The sequence below is a fragment of the Phyllostomus hastatus genome, unplaced genomic scaffold, assembly GCF_019186645.2.
Source record: "Phyllostomus hastatus isolate PE091 unplaced genomic scaffold, TTU_PhHast_1.1 phas_contig_86, whole genome shotgun sequence".
NCBI classification, from domain to species: domain Eukaryota; kingdom Metazoa; phylum Chordata; class Mammalia; order Chiroptera; family Phyllostomidae; genus Phyllostomus; species Phyllostomus hastatus.
This window is the reverse complement of record NW_025333977.1, coordinates 25529777-25553630: the sequence shown is the minus strand read 5'-3', so window position 1 is coordinate 25553630 and position 23854 is coordinate 25529777. Positions and strand designations below refer to the sequence as shown.

General features: G+C 34.3%; 1 protein-coding gene across 5 annotated transcripts in view; it reads right to left on the bottom strand.

The window, feature by feature from the left end:
• NAALADL2 (N-acetylated alpha-linked acidic dipeptidase like 2) overlaps window positions 1-23854 on the bottom strand; it is a 1144210-nt gene that overhangs the window by 438103 nt on the left and 682253 nt on the right. For all 5 annotated transcript variants that reach the window (XM_045851217.1, XM_045851218.1, XM_045851216.1 and 2 more), the window contains one exon: window positions 4247-4397. In XM_045851217.1, the coding sequence (XP_045707173.1) occupies window positions 4247-4397 (151 nt within the window). The remainder of the gene's footprint in view (window positions 1-4246; window positions 4398-23854) is intronic.

Genomic DNA, 23854 nt, shown 5'->3' with positions numbered 1-23854 from the left:
GGCTGGAGATTTTAAATACATATATTTCTCAGTACTGACTGAGGTGGAGGCAGCAATATTAAAGGCAGCAATTCAAGATGCTGAAAGGACAGCAACATGAGGTCACAAAGTTTAGGTCAATAGCCAAAATGGTCCAAATGAGATGTGTCAAATAAAGAACATATTTCTGTGGTTTAGTGGTTCTCAAAATTCAGTTGCATTAGAATTACCTGAAATGTCTATTAAAATACAGATGGTTGGGCCTATCCATCGAGTTCCTGTATCAACCTGGGGTAGAACTAGAGATTTTTCATTTCCTTACTAACAATCTATGAGCTAGAGATACAGATAGAGTTATTCCTCCTTTTTTTTTCTTGTTTTCAAGACAATAAAGCTCAAAAAAGATAATTAATAGTCCAGATGAAGTTAAAGGGTGGTTTCTGTTCAAAGAATAATGTGCCCTGGCTGGTATAGCTCAGTGGATTGAGCATGGGCCTGTGAAGCAAGGGTTGCTGGTTCAATTCCCAGTCAGGGCACATGCTTGGGTTGTGGGCTGGGTCCCCTGTAGGGAATGTGCAAGAGGCAACCACACATTGATGTTTCTCTACCTCTTTTGCTCCTTCCCTTGCCCTTTCTCTAAAAATAAATAAACAAAATCTTTTTTAAAAAGAATAATGAGACATTCTTTTTTTATGTAAAAAGAACAAAAGTTATCTTAAAAACTTTACTCTTGGCTCTGATTCTATAACAATTAAAAGCTACTTAGATATGCAATGAGACTTAACTGTGCAGAACTACCTTATAGGAAGTTCCTGTACTTTACGTGGGCAATCCATTTAGATCATGTTTTATGGAATGCATCAGCATTCTTGTTTAAAAAACACCTACCTGAATCAATGCAAAATTTGTGGTATACTTCTCTGTAATCAAAGGGAACGAACTACTGATACATGCCACCATGAATCAACATTGCAGACATTATTCTAAGTAAAAGAATCTGCTCAAAATAGGCACATATTTCATGTTTCGATTTTTATGATGTTCTAAATTTCTGTACCATGAGAAAGTGATACTGGTGATTAGCTAGGGCTAGTGACAGGGAATGACTCTGAAGGGACTCAAAACTTTCAAAGGTGATAAAAATGTTTTTAGGTAATAGGTATGGAGATTACATGGGTGTAGCCTTTTGTCAGTTAAGATGTATGCATTTCAGTATACATAAATTTTATCTGGAAAAATAGTAGGGTGCTGCAGATTGTAAGGAAATGTACAGACAAACCATTCCCTGGTAGAATGTATGAAGCTGAATGATGCATACAAAGAGTTCATTATAATATTCTTTTTAACTTGCATATATTAAAAAGCAAACAAAAAAAATCTCCTTGGATTTTTGTCATTCATTCTACACTACTTCTTTATAACTTAATCATCCTTAGGTTAGTTAATAAAACAAAGTTATAAAAACTGCAAAAAGAGGTAGTTTTATATTAAATCCTCTAAGAATTATTTGCCTGATAATGTTCAAAGGAGTGAAGTCAGATACTATTGTTCACTTTGAACAAGTTATTATTTGTAGTTTTTACTTATAATTCAAAACCCTCCTTCTCTTTCTTTCTTCCCCCCAAAATTTTGAGGAGGGCCGCATTATATTTTTAATGTGAATAAAATAATAAGCTATAGCATCTAAAACAATTTCAATAAGGAGAGATAAATTAGGTGGGAGTCAGGCTGGGCGGAGGGGGCAAAAGGGGGAAACTGGGACAACTGTAATAGCATAAGCAACACAATATATATATTTTTAAAGGAACAGGGGTATAAATCACTACAGTTAGTCACAGGTTGTTAGTAACCAGGGCAAAATGAGAAATACAATCGGTTGTATCTTTTTCTCTCTTGTGGGTTATATAGACATTCATATGTTCAAGAGAGATCCTCTCCCCTCTTCACTCTGGCATTATATTTGTAAAAGAATTGCTCATGTGAGCCCTCTATAAGTGCATGAGTAATATAGTAGATAATGTTATTTATTGAAGTGATCTTTTGTCATTGAATCAAAAACTCTACACACATTTTACCCAAAATGATTAGTCATTTCATCATTGTTTAAGAATAAAAGTATCAACTAAGACTACTTATATTATAAAACTATTTCTTTAAAAAGTATTCTAAAGGAACAATAAAATGAAAATATATCATTTGACAAATACCACAGTAATAACTGTAATAGACAAGAACCATTGATAGATGGTAACATTTATGAGGGAAAGTATGGTGAGAAAGAGGATGTTCAAATAGTCACATAGTATCTCTCTAGAAGACATTCATTAATTACAAAAGAAAAAAGTAGTAGCCGTGCAATGGAAAAAACTGTCAGACATCACCATAACCAAGGGATTAAAGTCAGCATCACGAGCCTTGAGAAATAACAGTATGCATATTCTCCTATGATGTACTGAGGAGGACACATCATCTCTTCTAAAGTACCCCTGACAGAAATGGGTAACAACATATAACCACTACAAACTGTTGGGCAAGCTCGATTGAGGGACATTTTAGAAAACCAACTGCCAGTATTAGTGAAAGTGTCAAGGTAATAAAAGAAAGATGTCTGGATTGGAGAGGATTAAAAAAACAAGGCAACTACGTGTAGTACGGAGTTCTGGATTGGATGGTGCAACAGAAAAAAAGAAAAAACGTAGTAAGATAATTGGGGGAATTTGAAAAGAGTCTATAATTAATAGCATTGTATCAATGTTAATTTTATGACTTTGGTAATTTTATTACATTATGTGAGATGTTAATGTTAGAAGATGCTGAGGTAAACGTAAGTAAATTAACTACATGCAACTTCTTTGAGTAGAAATTATATGAAAATAAAATGAAAACACATGCTGAGATTGCTTGAGATTAGCCAACATTTTACCAGATATGACGGGATTCTACATTTATGAAATGACCTGGGTTAAAATAATGTCAAGAGTAAATGTTGTCTACTGGGCAACTTACCAACTTAAGCAGAGTATTCATAAATTACCTACTTTTCAGTAGCATTGGGGCCCATTGATTTCTCACAAAGACTTAACTGCCAGGTGTAACCCCCTGAAGCTGAGGCATTCCCATCCAGGGAAGTTAGAACATTTGCAAATGACAGAGCTGCACTGATGTGTCTGATGTTACCCAAATATTACAGATGATCACTTTCTAATTTTAATTTCAAAAGTGTAATTGTGAGACAATAGATTATATAAAGTACAGATCAATGAGGTCTCAGATAATAATTTCTTACATGGGTTAAAGGGGTATTTTAGAAAACAAAGCAGTAGTCAGTAGATTCCCCCTCAAAAAAAATCAGAAATTATAACTCATAACTCAATTCACTTCTTTTTTGGAGAAAGTTATTGATTGATTGGTAAAGTCAGAACAGCTGGACTTGAGTAAGATAATTATTAAAGTCTTTTGTGGTATTTTGTGGAGAACAGGGAAAATATTGGCAGAATGCATACATAATGGTATGATTTTTTGTTAGTTTAATTACTGACTGAAATGTCATGGTTAATGTGTTAGTATCACCTTCTTTGGAAGACAGTCCAAAGAGCATTTTCCTAGCCAAGTCTGTATAAATGTAATATTTGTCAATGACACATTGGACAGAAATTCAATGGTGCAGGGAGCACTTGCCAAAATCACAGTTGTCTTCAGTCTGCCACATGACCCCCACTGTTATGAACAAAGGGAAAGAGAAAGAAGTCTAGTGCAAAGATCCGCATCTCTGTGCTGCCAGAGACTAGCCCAATCAAAGAGATTCCATCTCATAGGGAGCCACACAATCTGATCATATTAAGTCCACTCATTTCCAGCATCATTTCTCACAACATTATTCATCTAACTTGACTGAATGTACCGTCAGACCCTGGACTTAAAGTTATCACAGCTACCCCAAGGCAGCAGGTATTTCATGCTTCTAGGTCTCCGTACACGTTTTCTGACCTACATGGAGTGCCCATTGTCTATCACTAATATATAAAACAGTTTTTTTTTCATTCATGCTACTGTAATTTATTTAAAATGAAAAATTTATTATAGACTTTTCAAAATATGTATTCCAACAAACGAGTAACCTGTAATTTGAGAAGATTAAAAAAATCACTTTTTAAAACACAGATTCGTAGGATTGTTTTTATAATTGAGTTTAGTTTAGGTAGCATGTACTTATAAATTGCAACCTTGCAATGCTTCTAAGGATAATGAATACTATCAATGAACTTACCGACACTTGGGTAACCAGGGGTAGAAGGGTCTCCTCCTGGATTCAATGACACCATGAATGTGTCATAGCTAAGATTTGCAGTCTTTGGTAAGTCACAAGGATCAATATATAGAAGCACACCTCCAAATCCAGCCTTTTCCAATAAGGAAAGCTAAAAGAGAAGAATAAACTATTAAAAATGTTACCATGCACATTAGCAGTTCACTTACTGCCCTTTCATGAATATGACTGACTCCCTTTTCTGGGTTTTATTTTCCTTTTAAAATGAACAGACATTTCAGATTTCCCAATTATCAAACCCAGCCAGAAAGTTATTTTACTGGCCTCTTCCCTTTATTCTCTACCTCAACAATATTTAAGCAGTGTTCCTGTAACGACCATATTTGATTTTACTTGTCTGAACATGGAATTTCTCCCTCTCTCCTTTTTAAGCAGCTAAGTGGACCTGGAGTTTCTGATTTCATGAGATTAGCAGGTATCAACCACAGACAAGGTTCCATTGTAAAGGGAAGCTGCTGTGACCCCTGTATCATTGCCTCCCCTGGAGCAGAAACTGCTGGAATATTCTGGTATATTCCCTCCAGGGCTTAGTCTGTCATATCAGTTGTTAAAATGTTAAAATACTTTCACACCATTTGGCCAACAGTCACTGTCCTGGGCCTCCTGAAGGCCCCTGCCTAGACATTCTGGTCTCTGCTCAGGATGTCCCGCCCAGATTGCCCAGATACAACCACTGAGGGGGATACACCCAAGAGGAGGGGCTTCCTTCTGAATGGTCAGTCCCTACTCTGTCTCTGTCTTTAAACATTTTGAGAATATCCCCTGATTACTTTATTTGAGACATATTTAATGTAAAGATTCCTCTCTGTTTCTTAATAAATATACAATAAATATCTGTGATGGGACAGATGAACTTGAAAACAGCCCATGTTCTCTTTGTTTTAGCCTCTTAAATTAATTTTGGAGAGTAAAGAGCTTATTCATTCATCTTAGTGAAACTTAGGATGCACTTGTATTTGCAACCTGATTGTAACTACATAAAGGAAATAATGTATAGATGTATAGAAAAATAAAAACTAATATGTGATGTAAATATGCCACACTATGGCTTTTTTTCAACTCCTTTAAAATGTTTTGTACTTTCCAGTTTTTGGTATAATAAACAAGTGTATATCATTTTTAATTTTAAATCCTCCCCCAAGGATATATTTATTGATTTGAGGGGGGAAGAGAGAGAGATGTATTTATTGATTTGAGAGAGTAGGGGGGAGATAGATGAGAGATGAGAGAAAGAGAGAGAGAGAAGGAGGGAGAGAGAGAGAGAGGGATATGAGGGAAACATGGATTGGTTTACTCCCCATACCTTCCTTCCTCAACTGGAGATCAAACTTGCAACCTAGGTCTGTGCCCTGATGAGACTGAACCCGCAACCTTCTGGTATACAGGAGGGTGCTCCACCAGCTGAGTCACCTTGCCAGGGCTGTATTATTTTTGTAATAAGAAAAAATGAATAAAATGAACACTGAGAACCTAAGCAAAATGAATTTGTCTTTTACATGCCTTCTATAACAAATCACTCTCATTAGGCTTCTGTTATTTTTCTCCCATCAGGGGAAGAATTTTGGGAGAGAGGCAGAGTGAGAGAAGAAAACAAAGAATATGGGAATGCAGGACCGGATTTAAGAATGACTCTCCAGTGCTTACACTAAAGTCCTTAAACATGTCTCTACTGTCTAAATGCTGAATTTACTATTCTGAAAATAATGATCAATAGATTGATTTTGAATGTTCTGCTCACTATAGGAGAATATATTAAGAAAAAATAAGAAATTTTACTTTTTTAAAATTCCTGAGGTAACTCATGATAATTGGAGAGGAAAAAGATATAGGAGGAAAATGTTAGCATGTTAGAATTTCTAGACCCTCTTCTTAGGGCTTATGCTCATACACACTTAAACACTTGCAAACTAAAAGCGCATATCATAAATACTATTTTGCAATCTATTTTTACATTTAACATTACATAACTAACCATTTGTCCGTGTTGATATGTTCACTTTTATATAACTTTAATAGCTGTGTAGTAGACATATATAAATAATATTATAGAGTCCATCAAATGTTATTTAACCAATCCCTGACTATTGGTAATACAAACTGTTTTATTTTCTAATATTGTACTGCAGCAAACTTCCTTATAGCTAAATTATTGCACAAATATCTATTTTCATGAAATAAATTTCCATAGGTAAAATTTCTAATCACAATATTTCCATTTTTATAATTTTTGATAAACTAAATTTCCTCCAGAAAATCTATAATGTTATATTCTTGCCCACCATATATGTAAGCACTTGTTCCCCTTCAGATCACCAACACTGAGTATTAGTTTTGAAAAAAAAATTGCCAATTGAGCTAAAATTATTTGTCCAAAATTGTTTAAAATTTCATGTTAAATGTATTTTTGCTTGTGATTTTGGCCACTTGAGTATTTTGTTTTGAGAATTAACTGCTTGTCAAAAACTATTTTTGATAATTTTTGGATTACTTTTCTATTTCTAACTTTATACTGAGTGTTACTTTGTGCAGGTGATAGGGTAGCTTTAGGACGTAAAGTTAAGTATGGCATGGTCCCTGCTCTGACAGAGGTTAGTTGACCAGGCGAATGACCAACAGTTCTCATTGAATACTAAGCCCAATTAAAAGGTAGTGAGTGGCTGCCAGGAGAAGGATGTGAGGCCAGGTTCAGGGTCAGGCGAAAGTGGAGAATGGTTTTTTGAGATAGGTCTGTCATGGACACAAGTCAGGGATGTGGTGATCCACCTCTTTAATTTAAATAAATTTGCTGACCCTGTTTTAATGAGATAGTTAAATTCTCTTCAAAATCTCTTCTAAAAAAGTCAGTATGCTAACTATGTTGACTGCTTAATGTTTATGGAACCTAGTGATTTAGAGTTAATTTAATTCAAAATAAAATGCTGGAGTAGCATGTTTTGTCTCTTCTGATTTTATCTGGTACTATATTTTGACCCCTTTTATTATCAATATATCATGAGTTTTTTTTAACCTGATAGCCTATAGTGAAGCAATGTGGTTTAGTAGTATACTATTTTTAGGCAGAGCTGATCACCTTCCTGCAGCCCTGAAGAGACAGCCTAGTATCAGATTTTATTTCCTCTTTCTATTCACTGCCTGCAGTGGTGGTACTTGAGGTCGACACCTCTTCAATGTTCTCAAATCTGGTTCCCGGTGCCATCCCTACTGGCCATTATAGATCTCTTAAGTACGTAGCTTAATTCAATGACTCTATTTCAGAAATTGTTTACTGCTGGATTTCCAATGAAGTTGGCAAAGGGAGAAACTATTTATATTAAATCAAATAACTGTCCATCTGGGTTGTTAGCATTGCGTTTTGAACATGGTGAGGTGGGGTGTTCCTAAAATGTTCAAATGATCCAGTATTCTGGTGGGGTTCTATTTTTAAAAATGCATTCAAATTCAAGCCAATGAAAAAATGGATGAAGCTAGCAGTCAATTAGGCCGTCTGCTTTGGCTGGTGGCAAACTGCCAATGGGTGCACACATGAAAGTTGTTAGCCCTGCTGATCACCTCTCATAGCTTGACTCTTAGGATGACAATGATATGGTGGGGTATGTCTAATTCATAAAAAAAGAGGGCAACTGTAAGGCCAAAATTTCCTGACATCAAATTTCAACTATCTTCTGCTTCTCTCGCTCAAATATACTATATACAAGAGGGGTTTGGGGTTCTTGGTCATGCTTACCACTTTGTAAATTGAGGCAACATTTGACGACAGTAGGGCAAGTCAGAAATTAGAATGGAGATACAAAAATGAACCAGGTAGGTAGTGCTGGGCCTGAGGGTGATAAGGTCATAGAGAAGGAGGCCTTGGTTGCTGGTTTGTGCGTACAGCAAGGCTGTACTCCCCTAGAGGGTCTCAGTTTCCTAATTCACACAAAGCATCATATGAGCAAGGAGGTTCTCTGCTCAGAATCAATTCCCTGACATCTACAAACTAGCAGATGAAAAAGGAATTCAGAGAAAACAGAGATCAGAGTGGACAAGAGAGGGAATACCGCACATAGACTCCATGTCCAGCTGTGCTCCTTTCATTTTGATGGGCTGAAGTTTTCCTCCCTTTCCTTAGACAAGTGAAAAAGCACTAGTCTGGGAGATGGTACTGGGTTTGCTACCCATCCCAACACGTAAACAGCAATGTGAAAACTCATGATCTTTCCAGGTGTTGGTTTTGGCCTCCATAACATATAAGAATCAAACACCATTATCCTTAGAGACCCTTTCTGTTTTAAAGGGGAAAATATGCAATCTAATCATTTGATTTAAAAAATGTTTATAGCCCTGGCTGGTGTAGCTCAGTGGATTGAGTGTGGGCTGAAAACCAAAGGGTTTCCAGTTCGATTCCCTGTCAGGGCACATGCCTAGGTTGTGGGCCAAGTCCCCAGTGGGGGTGTATGAGAAGCAACCACACATTGATGTTTCTCTCTCTGTCTTTCTCCCTCTTTTCCCTTCTTTCTAAAAATAAATAAATAAAATCTTTAAAAATAAAAGAGTATAGACTGAAAAAAGTTAAAATAAACAAGAATGTTTATGAATACATTTACTGCACTTTTAAATATGTTGTCAGGTATGAAATTTCCTTCTTTTTAAATTTAATCTTTATTGTATTTTTTCCATTACCTTTTAGCCCCCTTATGTCTCCCTCCCCCCCAACAGTTATTACATGTTGCCCATGTCCATGAGTGAGATTCACTTTTAAACTATTGGTCAGGAATATATGTTTTAAAAATAACACAATTTCTATGATTAAGAAAAATCTTTCACATAGTTTTATGATATGATTTCTTACAAGTATAAATATTTTAATTTTGCATTACACTTTTGTTAGGAACAAAATGAGGGCAATTTAAATACTTAGATTCTATATATTAAAACTCTTCTGAGTATTTAAATTATTCCTTTCTTATTGACTATATTGAAATGTTAATTTCATCTTTCAAAATTCTTTTACACTGCTTATACCCTAAAACCTGTTGCATATCTATGACAATTGCAATAAATCATGTAGGGTTAAATGAATAGTATTTTAATGCAGCCATCAACATTTTGCTTATATTGAGAATATTTCTACTTGAATAAGCACTTCAACCAGTATTTTATTTCCACAAGAAAAAGTAAATGGTGAGTACAGCTACTGAGCAAGTTCATTCAAAACATCCATCTTGATGTTTACTTATACCATGAAGCCAAAGATTCTTCTTCCTCAAAACAACAACAAAAAAATCACATTATGTTTCCATGAAAATAGGAATCACTAAACCAGCCTCCTATACAAGGCCTCCCACTCTTTTATTTACCTCAGAGAACCACTAACTGCTGAGAGCCAACATAATCCTCACCCAAGTTTTCATAGGTGATAAAATCTCAATGTGCCCAATGTGGCTAAGATAGCTGCTAGACTAGTAATAGAAATGGTCCTAACCCACCCTCCAACACTTTTGTGTTTCTACACAGTCAGTCAGATTCCCTCAAGCTATTCTTGGCTGCACCAACAAATAAGTCATCATGTAAAACATTTATGACAGCACCAGTCCCCAAAGTGAGATTTTATTTTTATCCCCAGGAATTAAAAATGATTTGGTGGGTAACATTGGTAGTACTAGATTGTGACCTGCTTGAAGACAGAAACTTTTTAGCTTCATTTTATATCCCCAATGCCTCAGATAGTGCCCCACCCAAAACTTATTCCATTATCGAATGAATGAATGAATGAATGAATGAATATAAGCGTATAAGAATGTTATTTTGCTCTATAGTTCATATCCACTGACTGAAAAACTTATGCTATACATTTTCATGTGGCATCATATATGTATATTTGTTAGAATGTGAAGGTAAGTCTTAAGCCATCTTGTCTCTGAAATGAAAAAAATAACATACAACTAAATGTGTTATGCTGTCTCCTTATACTTTTCTAATATATATAGTTAAAACATTTATTTTGATTTTCCTTTATCTTGTTTTATGTTTTATATGAAAGTAAAGTGTGGTGGAGACTAGCCCACTGGGATTTGAACATGTGAATTCATTTTGTTGATAGAGTCTTGGAGATAAAATATCTTTGCCAACTTCAAGGTGGTGAATCCCATATTTCTTACTGTGAACCATATTAATACATCTCTCCTTGTGTATAGTACATAAAGCTAGGTCCTAACATTTGCCAAATCACTTCTGAAATAAATGGTACTAGAATCCATGGACAGGATAAGCAATCAAACAGATTTTACAAAACGCAAAGCTCCCTGGAAATTACTCAGTGGCAGTACTCTGGTACCTGAAAATGGTCCAACATAGGTTTACATTCCCAATGACTTGGGAAGTCAGCATGGTATTCAGAAATTCAGGGGGGATAAAGACCTTAAAAATAAAATCATAGCTGGGGAGAGTAAAAGAGAAAGGGCCCTGCTCCATTTCCTGCAACTTAAATTGTCTCATTGATTTCTATTCTTACTTTCCAACAAAAACATCTTTTCCATTCCAGAAAGAGGATGCTATTATTGTCATTTAGACAATCCACTTCTTCACAGAATGCAGCAAGGACATTTCAGTTAAATTCCACAGCAAGGTTTTAAACCATTCACCAGTGCACCTAAAGTTTTCATCTCACCCATTTGAACCCATTGAATATCAGCCTTGCCTGTTTGCATTTTTTTTAATTAATTTATTTTCACTGGTTAATAGTGAAATATGGGATCCCTGGGATCCCATATTGGGATACATGGGATCCCTGATCTACCGTCTGTAATCAAAAAGAAAGTTTGTATTTTCCTCCATTATTTTGCTTCTCCAAAACATTAGTCCAGCACCAGAATCATTTCTCTGGTCTCCATAGCTAGAAATACTTCTTGAATCTTTATTTGGAGAGACAAAGAGAGAGCAAATATAACCTTAGTTATATAAGGTCTTATATTATAAGTTTTACATTATAGTTTTACAGATAAAATTAAGGTCTATTGTTATGGGCTGAATTTTGTCCCCCTAAGGTATATAACTTTAAGTCCTAATACCCAACACAGGTCAGAATGCGAATAGGTCCTTAAAAATGTAACTAAGGTTAAGTGAGGTCAGATGGGTGGGCTTTAATCCAGTACAAGTGGTGTTCTTATAAGAAGAGGGAGATATATTAGAGATACGTGTGCACAGAAAAAGAAGCATATGAGGACACAGCAAGAAGGTAGCAGTCAACAAGCGAAAAATAAAGGCCTCAGGAGGAATCAAACTTGGGGACCCCTTGATCTTAAATTTTCAGGCTCCAGAACTGTGAGAAAATAAATTTCTGTTTAAGCCACCCAAAGTATGGTATTTTGTTATGGCAGCCCTAGAAAACTAATACTTCTTCATAACATATGCATCTCTCAAACTGAGTGTGAAGAGTCAGAAAAATAATTCGGTTTAGGATGTAGAGCTGAGTCACCTTTAAGTCAAACCATCAAGTATTCATTGTACATCTACTATGAAAGAGATCCTGTCTCAGAAGTCATTTGTTGATTTTCATTCAGAGCATTTGATATGTCATTTAAATTCCCATATGGAAGTCGTGATTCAGGAAGATTAAGAGCTTGATCCGGGGTCAAAGCTAATAAGTGATAATGCCAGGGATCGAACTAGAGCTTTCGGAATTCAAGACTGGCAATCTTCCCACTGAAGTGCACCTTTGCTTTCAATTATACAGCCATCGTTTACAAAGAAAAAGAAACCAGTGACAGGGTGAATTTATTAAAAATAGCAGATGTTCTTTGCTGTGATCTGCCTCCTCAGAAGACAGTGAAATCAATACTGAGTGAATTGTATTCCTGTTTATTTAGATCACCAAAAAGACATGGATTTTTACTAAGTATTGTGAAGGGGGCTAATATGTATTAAAACAACAGATTGTGTACATTTTAGATTAAAGATTCATGGCTATAGTAAGAGAAAAATAAAAAACAAACCTTAAAAATATGAATTTAACATTTCATAGCACATTCTCATTTATTTAAATAGCTATATTGTATGTGAAAATGAAAATATCAGACATAATATGTGATCATTTATTAAGCAGATATCTTGGCCTGAGAGCTCAAATTTTATATTATTCTTTCTTTTTGGACTTGTTTTCCCTATTAATAGTTTTGTTGTTTGACCCTTTTATTATGTATTGCTTTGTTAGGATGCCATTAAAGAGGTCTATAGATTCCAGTTTGGTTTGTTATGTTTCTTTCATAAATAAACTCATCTTTCTTTGTTAGTGAAAAAAAGACTACTCTTGTGAGGAATATTCACTGTAATCAGACTGAGCATATACAAGGCACAATCACAGCATTCTTTTCGATTTCACTGGGAGTCTTTACTTGGATTTCAAATTGCTTTGCTTGATGTATCCAAGGTTATTTAAATAATTTTAGTGAGATTATTAAGAAGTAATGACCTCCTGCTTTTGTAAAGAGCAAACTTATTCAGAAAGTTAAGCCTATTGCCATAATTCTAAAAACTACTCTTGACTTTTATTACTACAATTCATAAAGGAGAAAGGGAGGGAAGGGCTGAGGGAGGAAGGAAGGGAGGGAGAACAAAGGAAGGAAAGAAAATCTCTTATTTTATAAGGTATCCTCAATATAGATATATATTTTATTCCACTTTAAACTAATTTCTCATTGTGGCCTGTGGAATTATTCTGCTTTCACAAATGAAGCAATTATGACATAAGGATAACTAGGTAGAGACCACGTAGTTAAGTAATAGCAGATTTTAGACTAGATAAATATGTCCTCACAATTTATTTTTTGTGCTTTGCCCATTAAATAGTACTGTTTCTAAATAATATAAAATTAATGTGAGTTTTCAGACTTCCTGTTGTAAGTTCATATGATTCAACAACCCTTGTAATGTCTTATGCATGGAAGAAGCCTAATCTCAGGGAGGGAGGGAGGAAAGCACTAAAGGCCCTCATTTCCCGGGTGAGGCCGGGTGCCCTCGGGCCCGGCTGGCTTCCCAACCACGGGACACTCCTTTTTTTCCCTGGCCTGGCTGTGGGGGTGACAGTGGAGTGACATACAAGGGCAGAGGCGAGAAGTGTGTGGAGGGATGCCCTAGCCCCAAGGGTGGGTGTTCTCACCCTGACGTCTGTATGCAGCGTTTACTGGAGGAGTAGGCGGGGGGTGGGAAATGGAGACAACTGTACTTGAACAACAGTAAAAAAAAGAAATATTTAAAAATGTGATGCTATTTTTTCCCACTATTGCTTCAAAACATGGAGAAAACTATATTTTATTTATCTGCTCCTATCTTTCCTATGGATGGTGGCTCCGTCTATGTAATATGGATCCATTGCCCTAGGCTCCAGGTTGAGAACACAATGATAGAGTGGGGACCAGGAAGGAGTAACCTAAACTTTCATTTTCAGAGACATTGGGATAAAAAACACAAGTGGTCTAAGTTCGTTCCCTCTGCCACGGTAGCTCATGCATTGAAAACATTAACAGGTATTTGTTTTTAACAACTTCTTTAACATGATTTAACTACTTACAAGCAATATTGAGTGGGGTATATGATTTTTATTAGTAAATATATAGATAATATTACCAATTGTTTGCATTTCTCTTTCCATTTATAGATATCCTGTTGCTTTAAAAACAAATAGTGTTCATAAAGAACAGAAAACAATATGAGGACCATCAATATTTAAAAATTAAGTAAAAAACACATAACCTTCTGATTTGAAACTTATTATTTTTGTGCTTATATATAAGCGTATGAGAAAGGAAGAGGCAGGCAGTGGAGAGAGGGAACGTAGCTTCACATAACCACATGCATGCATCTCTGGGATTATGTAATTTTCTAGTTAGATAAACAAGATCAAAGAAAAAGCATAGAGTTCTTCACATCATTTAGTCTTAGAAAATTCACTATTTAAAAATTTTAAATATGTGTTACCAGTATTTTTGACTAAAAGTATATTTAACTAAAGCTATTATGAATGGGGAGAAACCTATGAATAATAAAAAATAGAACAAGATGTCTCTAAAGGTATCTCCAAAATTAGTTATTGTTTAAGTTTATTGCCATTTCTGATTTTTATATGTGTTGGTAAGCATTATTATTTAATATTTTTATTTCTATTGCCTACAAAATTGCTTCTGTATCAGAAATACTAAACAGAGCTCCCAATTTTCTTGCACATAAATAGAAAAAAAAATCCTTGGCGACTAGATGTATGATTGATGTCCAATGTTTTAGAATTTTTATAGCATTATGAATCATCATATAAACATTCAAAATAAAGTCAAGTTTTGGAATTTTTGTATTTTAACGGAAATTTTTATTTATAACTCTTCTCCAAGGTGGGGCATATGAGAGAAAATTAAATGGATATTAACATAGGAAAGCATATGTCAAATAACCTTTAAAATTTCACCTTAGAAAAACTTCAAAGTTTGCACCACTTGCAAGTGTTATGTGATGTTTAAAGCTATTAGAAATACACCTAGTTAATCTAATTATTTTTTATGTAGCTTGGCTTGCAACCAACATGGACTAAGAGTAAGAGGTCTTGAACAGGATCAGCCATTAGCCAAGGGATGCTGGGCATGCCACTGAAAAGCTATACAGTTCAATTTTGTCATCCATAAAAAGAGAGGACATTTGCCCTGCTGGTCACACAAAGTGCTTAGCAGATTCAAAGGAGTTAATATGGCTGAAGGGTTTTGAGCAGAGAAAATGTTACATAATGTGTGAAGTGTTTTGTCTTGCATTTTTGTGGTGATGATGAGAAAGAAGAGAAGGAAGGAAAAAAGTAATAATTGAGGGAATGTAAAAATTTTTAAAAATTTATCTGAGGTAGAGAATAGTATTAGGAAATAGAAACAAAACAAACTAGTTACCCTGAAAAAGTGTTTATTGAAATAAAAATGATTAAATTTTATGGAATTACTTCCGAAAGTAAATAAATATTCATATAACTGAAGGTACTCTTCCATTGTTGCTCACATACTACCAGGCTCCGTTTGCTTTTGTTAGAAGGAATCACAAATTTAAAAAAAAAAAATCCTAAAATCCACCAACTCATAATTTTTTTCTCAAACTGTATTAGGGTTTTTAATTTTTTTATAATTCCATTGTGTAAATATTAGCTTCACAGCTTTTAAAATTAGGATGATTATTAAGTTTCTTACCAATCATAGAAACAATATTTTTGTTATCATATTATAGATTTTTTCTTCATTAAATAAATCGATCTACTTTACTGACACATCCAATGTGTCAACCCCTCCTGAAATTAATTTGGTCATTGATATAAAGCCTGAAGCTTTAGACAGGCATAGGATAAGTAACCAGACACAATGAATAGATAACTAAGGGATGTTCCCAAACCTGAGCATGCTTAAGGATTACACATATGTACAGCATGGACATAAATCACTTTTAGGCTCATTTTCTAGGGAACTAATGCAAACATCTGGCATAGAATTCAATCAGAATAAAAATGACTTCCATATTATCCTTTCTAATGTCACTAATTAGAAATATTTATAGTTGCCAAACAAGAGTTACAGTGCATGTATCTTGTTCCCATGTGGTTTACAGGTCATTTATGAATTTCTGCATGGCAGAACCTGACACAGTCTTTTTACAGTACAAACACGTCAGATGTCACAGTCATAGTTTCCACTTCCTTGGTCCAGAAAGGCTTTTGATTTTGTTGAGAGTCAGTATTTCCTTTGTTGAAGAAAAAGAGTATCTACATGTACATTTTTATTCAGCACTTTTTAGATACTTTTTAAATAGATAAGGTAGCAAAGGTCCATTCTGGCTCTGAGTTACCTTTTGAACACTATATTAACTGTTAAATCAACTGCTACATTTTTCATTATAGATGTCTAGGAATATAATTCAAAGTATTCGTTCAGTGAACTGTATCCCAGGTGGCTGAGCCTTTCACTGCAAACTTCCCTCATTCTTTTCTCTCCTTTCTACCACTGTATTAAGACAAGATGCTGGGCAGAGAACACATTCAGTTTAATGCTTGAATGACCAGAAATGAAGAGAAAAGATAGATTGGATGTACAGTCTCAACTAGCTTCAACGTAATGAACAGCAACAGTCGGTGTACCAATGAGCAAACACACAACAGAAACAACTATGAAAAACTGAAAGGGAGAAAACATGAGCACAACTGATCTGATGTTTCATGGTTTCCTTCAACGTGGCTTCATCACAAAGGAAAGTAAGTCTCTTGTCTCTCATAAGAGAATGGTTTCCTGTCTAAAAATCTGTATCCCATATAACTACACCCATACTTTATTAAAGAAAGGATGTTTAAGGAAAACTTATTTTAAGCAAACATATCTAACTGTCCTAGGCATTCCTAAAACTTTCCTAAGCTATTGTGCACATCAAAGGGGAGTAAATAATTACTTTGTTTTCTTGTTTAATTGAATAAGTTTTCCTCATGTTGTGATAACAGGTTTATTTGAAAGTGAAAGTAATTTATTATAGAATGGCAGCTTTTATAAATGGAAATTTCTACATCAGAACATTGTGAGATGTTTAAATATTAACCAGACATTCTGCTCACTCTCTGCACTAAATTTTAGAAACTTAATACAAATTAAGTACATACTTTATTGCTGGATCTTGCTTACCAGAGCTAAGAAATCCACAATATTCAATTCTAATTAAAAGTGAAATTCAACTACAATTCCCTTGAAAATAAGGGCTGATCAGAGTCAATAAGCTTTAGTTAATTTATTTCAGAACCAAAAAATTGAGTTGTTCATAGACAAAGAAAAATACGCTTACACTGTTAAAGAAATACATTCTTCCAAATCTTTTGTAATTCTGTTACAGTTCACAGCTATTTTAACATTCACAGTTGATTATATATCTCATAGATATGTTTCAAGATATTTCAGGGTCAAAGAATATACAAAATACCTTCACCTCTATCATTAATAACTTTTATATGCATGCTTACTAGGGCTGTGCCATAAATTACATATTTGAACTCATTTTTAATTTTAAAAGAAATATAAAAATATTTACTACTTTTTAAATTAGATTAGTCTTTCAAAAAGTCCTTTCTCAAATGCTTGATTAATATCTAGCATTAATGTTATAAATATCCCAGAAGATTTTTAAGATTATTCATTATTTTTTCTTGGTTGTATTTGGTCTTATGAAAACTGTGGCTCAATCAAATATTGAGATTTTTTCCCCATGGTTATGAAGCTTGTAATACTGATGTGAACACTGATTTTAAAATACTAGGAAAATGGAAAAATAAACAGGAATAAAAATTATACCATTGGGAAAAGTGCATAGCAAACCATGCCTTTGTGTTTTTAACTGTTTTATGTAAGAATTCAATTTGAGATCACAATGGTTGTAACATGTTTAAGCCAAAAATTTTGAAAATTAAATGACTTCATTTTCAGAAACTGTGCTTTGGATATGAGGTTGGATTAAGGAGCAATATTTCCAGGATGATCCTTGACAATTATTTCCATGGGGCTCTGGACTTTTATATAAGAATAAATATGGTAATAATTGGAATTGCCCAACAATAAAATAAGCATGAGTACTGCCTCAGAAGAGAGAGCTTATGCATGAGAAATATCCATCTCTCAAGGAATTCATAGATGTCACCTTGGCACTGGACAGAAATTTTGTCTAATATAGTCCTCTAATAGTGCTTGTTTTGTGCAGGTCAGATAAATAAGGTAAATGAAATAATATGTGATCATACTTTGAAGTAGGCATATGTAAAATAGTATTATTGTCATTATTCATCCCACAATACACTTTTTATCAGAAAAATCTCAAAAATGTTTAAAAGAATAAAAAAATTGTGCAGGTAATAAGTTTAGATGAAAACATCAAATCAGTACATCGGGAAAAAGCAAAAGATAAATAATGAACAGGAAATAAAGTAGGAGAAAAAATAAACCATACATATTTTTACTAAAAGAAAACACATAAATTATCTTATTAGTTTTAGTAATTTTTTTAGTTAGAAATACTTTAATTGAATCAAAGGAATGAAACCCTAGCACTATGTTATTTTTAGGAGAAATCTTCTAGAAACAAAATAATAATCTATAAAATTATAAGCAAATAGATACCTGGCTAAAAAATATAAAAAGAGACAAATTCGTAAAACTATCTGAAATTAAAAGCAATAAAGAGGAAAGATGTACACTATAGGAAGATGCCAGCATCACAGAAATAAAGGATACACCATAAATCTGAATGCACCAGAAAATCAAATGGCACAGTAAACCTATATTAGGAAAACAGGATAGAACTCTAGAAATAAAATTATGTGGGGGATCTCCTTTCAGAACAGGAAAAACTGTGAAAGCCAAAAAATGTAAGGATAGACAGGAGTTAAAACAAATCATAGACTTAAGATAAATAATTACATTTCTCACAGAGCACACATACACCCACGAATAATCTTTTGACATAAATTTGCTGCAAAGGAAATCTCTGAAAAAATTCCCCAAATTATAATTTTATTAGACATATTATTTATGTTAATCTAATCAGTTAGAAATTAATAATAAACCCATAAACAAAATTAATTCCCAAATAACTTTGCATCACGGAGCAATTAAAAAGAGTCTGGTGTGCAATGAATAGTAGAACACATAGCAGTAAAACTTTTGAAATACAGTGTAATTTATGTTTATCTAAAACGTAGAACAGGTATTATTAGTTCACATATAGTTTACATAGTAATGCATATCTCATTCTAATAAATTTAAAAAAATTAACAACATTAATTAGGAATATAAATCATTTATTATAATATGAAAGAAGAAAATAAAGGAGAAAACAGAAAAGAGAACAGCATATATTTTATTGATATATGAATCTGAAGAAGTATTTGTACATTGTCATATCTGCAAATATTAAGTATGAAACAAATTCATCACAACTGACAGCAAGTTGAAGACTGTGGCATCTGGATGAATTAAATATTTCAAAGGCAGCCTGACCATGTCCCTAGACTCAAATCAGACAAAGTACCCAGCTGTGGAGCATCTGGTCAGGCAGCTGCCGAGCACATCCTGTGAGTAGAAATGAGCACTGGCTTCCCTCAGAAACTAAAGTGCAAGCTGCCAAGGGGAAGGGCCTTTAATAAAGCCAACAATGGACAGAAGCAATACCAAATTAATACAGAAATTAGGACAGGCATGTGTCATTTTGTCTCAATTACAGAAGTCAAATCTGCAAAGAGGGAAGTCATATCAGACTTTAACAGAGGGTTGTAACTGTTGAATGCTTAGTTCTGAAACATTTGGACATGCATATCTGTAACCTCTCTGGAAAGGAGATAATGAAAAATAAAGGGCGGCTGATTTCTTCTATTTCTGCACATTTAAAGAGAAGAAACTGCCCCCTGACAAGTCCGTGTCTGCAAACGAAAAAGCTTACAACTCCTGATTTAAAGACAAACGCTGATAGGAAAGGAATCAGACACCTGGTGGTAACTCACACGGAGCAGTGTTTTTCTTGAATTTCCCCTCCACTCCCTTCTTGGAAAAAGAGTAATTTTTTTTTTCTTATTGAACTCATAGTGTATATAACTCAGTAGTATCCTTAAATGTATTAAAAGTAAAATAAGACTAAGAAAATCACCATCTTTAATATTGCAGGAACAAAAGGAAGAGCCATGTATAAAGCCAGAGACTGCCATCCATGACTTCCCTGTTGGCTTTATAACTAATATCTAGAGAGGAGTAAAGTAAAGCAATGTAATAGGTAATTTACAAAATCAAATGGATGACAAGCCACACACCGTGCCAGTCCTAAGTATTTTCATGGAAACTGCTGTAGTTTTAATTTTTAATCAGGAAAATTTACCTAACAGAACCATTGATATTACCTACTTCTCTAGCAATATGCCCTCAAAGAAAACTTAACAATGGAAATAGGGCCCAATCATGGTGCTAGAAACACTGTGTGGGATGGTTCATCATGAGAGCCCCATTTCTATACAAAATCGTAAAAGGAAATTAACAATATGTAATGATGAGATTATCTGATAAGGAGATTCATGTCAGGTCTTGGTGTAAATTTTAGGGAGTTAGAAAGCAGGAAAAAAAACAGGTTAAGATCTAAAATATGGGAGATCGTTTACTTGATGGCAAATAATTTTTTCTTCTGTCATCCTTTGATATTTTACCTCTACTCACAAATATTTATGAAGGTATTTTATACACATGCAGAGAGAGAGACAAAGACCAAGAGACAGACACAGAGACACAGAGAGAGAGAGACATAAATACATTGTGACTAAATTTCAGTAAGCACTAAACCTACTGCCCAGTATTTACAAAACCCTTCTCTGCTACATATTTTCTAACATACTGTGTTAGAAAAATGTCATGTAAAAGTACAGGTACTTTTATAATACAATATATTCAATACATTAAAAATATGTTTTGCCTTCTATTGTTAATAGAACAATACATGTTCTATTAACTCAGCCTATATATGGCCATGAATTGATATATTATTTGCATTTTCTTAAAGCAGGGATATATTTGATATTACATATTTAAAATAGTAAAAAATGCTTCTGAAAATGTTTACTACCTTAAAGAGTGAGCACTGAATCACTACCATTATTCTAAAACCACTTAAGCCCCAGCTGAGCTATTATTAATTAAGGTAGACAAATAAAAATGGCCTAAAAGTTAATCCGCTGTAATATGTCAGTAAAACAAATGTGTGCCTTTGATTCATTCTTGCCTATTATTTGCCTAAAAAAATCATTATTTTTTTCTCCTTTAAGTATTACTTAATTCTTATAATATTTTGTATTCCAAACTATACTTTCTTGAATACTATAGTAGTTAATAACTTAGGTTCCACAGGGAAAAAATTAAAGGAAAATTATTAATTAGATAACTCAGAGTGCTTAAATAATTACCCACATTAAAAAATGAGAAATTATTTCTTGTTCCTCTTACCTTAAGATCGATTACAGCTTTCTGTATCCTCATGATCAAACTCATTCTACAGTTTATCTTGTTAAAGTAAATTAAACTATCCCTCATGCCTCTGGCTCACAGCTGGACAATCACAAGAGCACATTTAATCAGTTAACAGTGTCCCCCAGTGGAAGGGCACCTGGATTTACTGTATCTGCACAGCATTCTTGTATTTTGTTTCAATTGAGATTCAAAGCAAAGAGCCTCAGATCCTCAGGCTGTGAAACCATCAACGTTACTGAATAATCCACAATGAATATCCACCGCAACTGGTGTTTTAATTCAGAGCTACATGCCATTGTTCACTTAACAATAGGGGAGAATTAAATTCCAGTAGAATTTCATCATTCACTTTTTGGTATATGTCAGTCATTATCAATCTTGCCAAAATTCTGTATTTCAGTAATTATTTTCTTCCTATTTTCTCTTCTTTACCCAGCCTCATTACATCAATAGCCTAAATCACAGCTAACTGAATGTGCTTCAGTAACAGTTTTCATATTCAGTGAATCAAAAATGTGTAATAGAGAAATTGGAATTAACAGTGTTTTAAGAATGCAAAGCAGAAAAGGCAGCTGCATGCATTTTTTGTAGTAATATCTAAACTGTGCCACATACTTTGCAGGTGCTTACATTGCTGTCATTATTTTGATAGGATTGACTTAAAACAATCTCAATAAATAAATATATAATAATGTGCTGCATTTAACTTGCACTTAGAAATATTCCAATATATAGCCCCAGAGGTAGCTTAAGGGAAACACAAAGATTTAATGAAAGGTTAAGAATGAATAGTGGTTTGCATCTTGTTAACACATAAGGTATTCCACAAAAGTACATTTTCCACAAACATTAGGACTTAATCTCTTAAGTCCTAAAACTATTTTTCTAGTTAAATTCCAATGATTTAGCTCTATCCTGATTTAAATGAACCCAGTATAGAAATGCACACCATATAAGAGAAAGGAATCAAATTTACTGAAGGTTAGGTGTTTGGAAAGAAAATAGGAATTCTAGTCTGAGAATCAGGGTCTCCCAGTAGAACTGGGTGGGGAGGAGTTGAGCTAGCAAAGAGACTTGAAAATTCAGTGGATTGAGAGGACAATATGAACCTAAGAAATATGGAGTTCAAATGAATGATAATTTCTCTTTGTGAGATTCTTGCTTTAAGCTTAAAGAAAACTAATTTTTGGAGTCTGTTCATTAGGTTTTATCAGGTTCATGAAGAGCAATATGCATTCCCCATACAAACATAACTAAGATTCAATAATCTGAGCTCAGAAAGAGTGAAATGAGTGAGTGTTTGCTCAGGAATATCACACCTAAGCATTTAGGCTAACAAAATAACTAAAGCTGCCAAGTCCATCCAGTCCATTTCATTGCTCACTAAGATGTATGCACAGAGGTACTATACCACAAGTTGACTTAGAATGGGCAAGACTATCCTTAAAAGCCTGTGTAGAACCAAATTAAAATAGAGTGACTTATGTCAAAATGAAAACCATCAATGTCAATTCATAAAGGTAACCTAACCTAAATTTACAAGAATTTACAGCTGTTCTTAGAATTCAGCAGAGGACACCAAACAATCCCCAAACATCGAGTCTATTCACAGCATATATGGACTGCTTTGGTCCCCTGACTTAGCTACCCTGGCCCAAGTATGAAACAAAGCCACTAGGCAATCAGTAATCCACTAAAAAGCCAACCCCACAAAAGTCCCAGAGCCTGTGAGCAATCAGGAACTCACTGCTCTCATTACCCTGAGTTTCCCAGTTTGCAGGTAGAAATGCTTTGCAATAAACATATCTTCCTGCTTTGTTTCATTCAGTGTGCAATGTTTGGTTTTTCACATTTACCTAAAGTCCAAGAAGAGAATATGGAAAACCCAGTGGGTTGATGTATGTTTTTTGTTGCTTGGTTCCCCCAAGTTTTAGTTGTGAAAATACATTATTCATTTATTTAAATCTCACTCAACACGTACTTACTGGGGAATACATATATGCTAGGCTCTGGGATACAATTAGCAAATATTAATGTATACCTATTTCCAGCAACTTTTTCAAGGGGAGATGATGTGTTCATAGGCATTAAATTTTAAGAATACATCATATGTGGTAATGACACATTTTAACATGGAAGAAATTAAAATAATATTTATTATGGAAAATGCACACATCAGTTCTCTGCAAGATAAGTTACCCAAACCTACATTGCTCTTCAACCTATAAGCTGTATGACCTTGGACAAGTTGCCACAAGCCCTTAAAGCCATAGTTTATATCTATAGGTGGTTGAAAAGGATATGTAGCAAGCAACAACTTTAGCACATTATTCTTATTTTCCTGGGCTAAGCTGGTGCCTTTAATAGCTTCTGCTCTACTGCCTATGTTCTAGGCCTTCAGGGAATGTTTCCAGAATTCTGCTCTCACACTTGTAAATCAAATTCCCTGGCTAACATTTCATTTTCCAGGGTTTTTTTTCTCTGCCCTAGTACCTGTTATAACCTCCTTGCTCAGTGCATCTTGTCT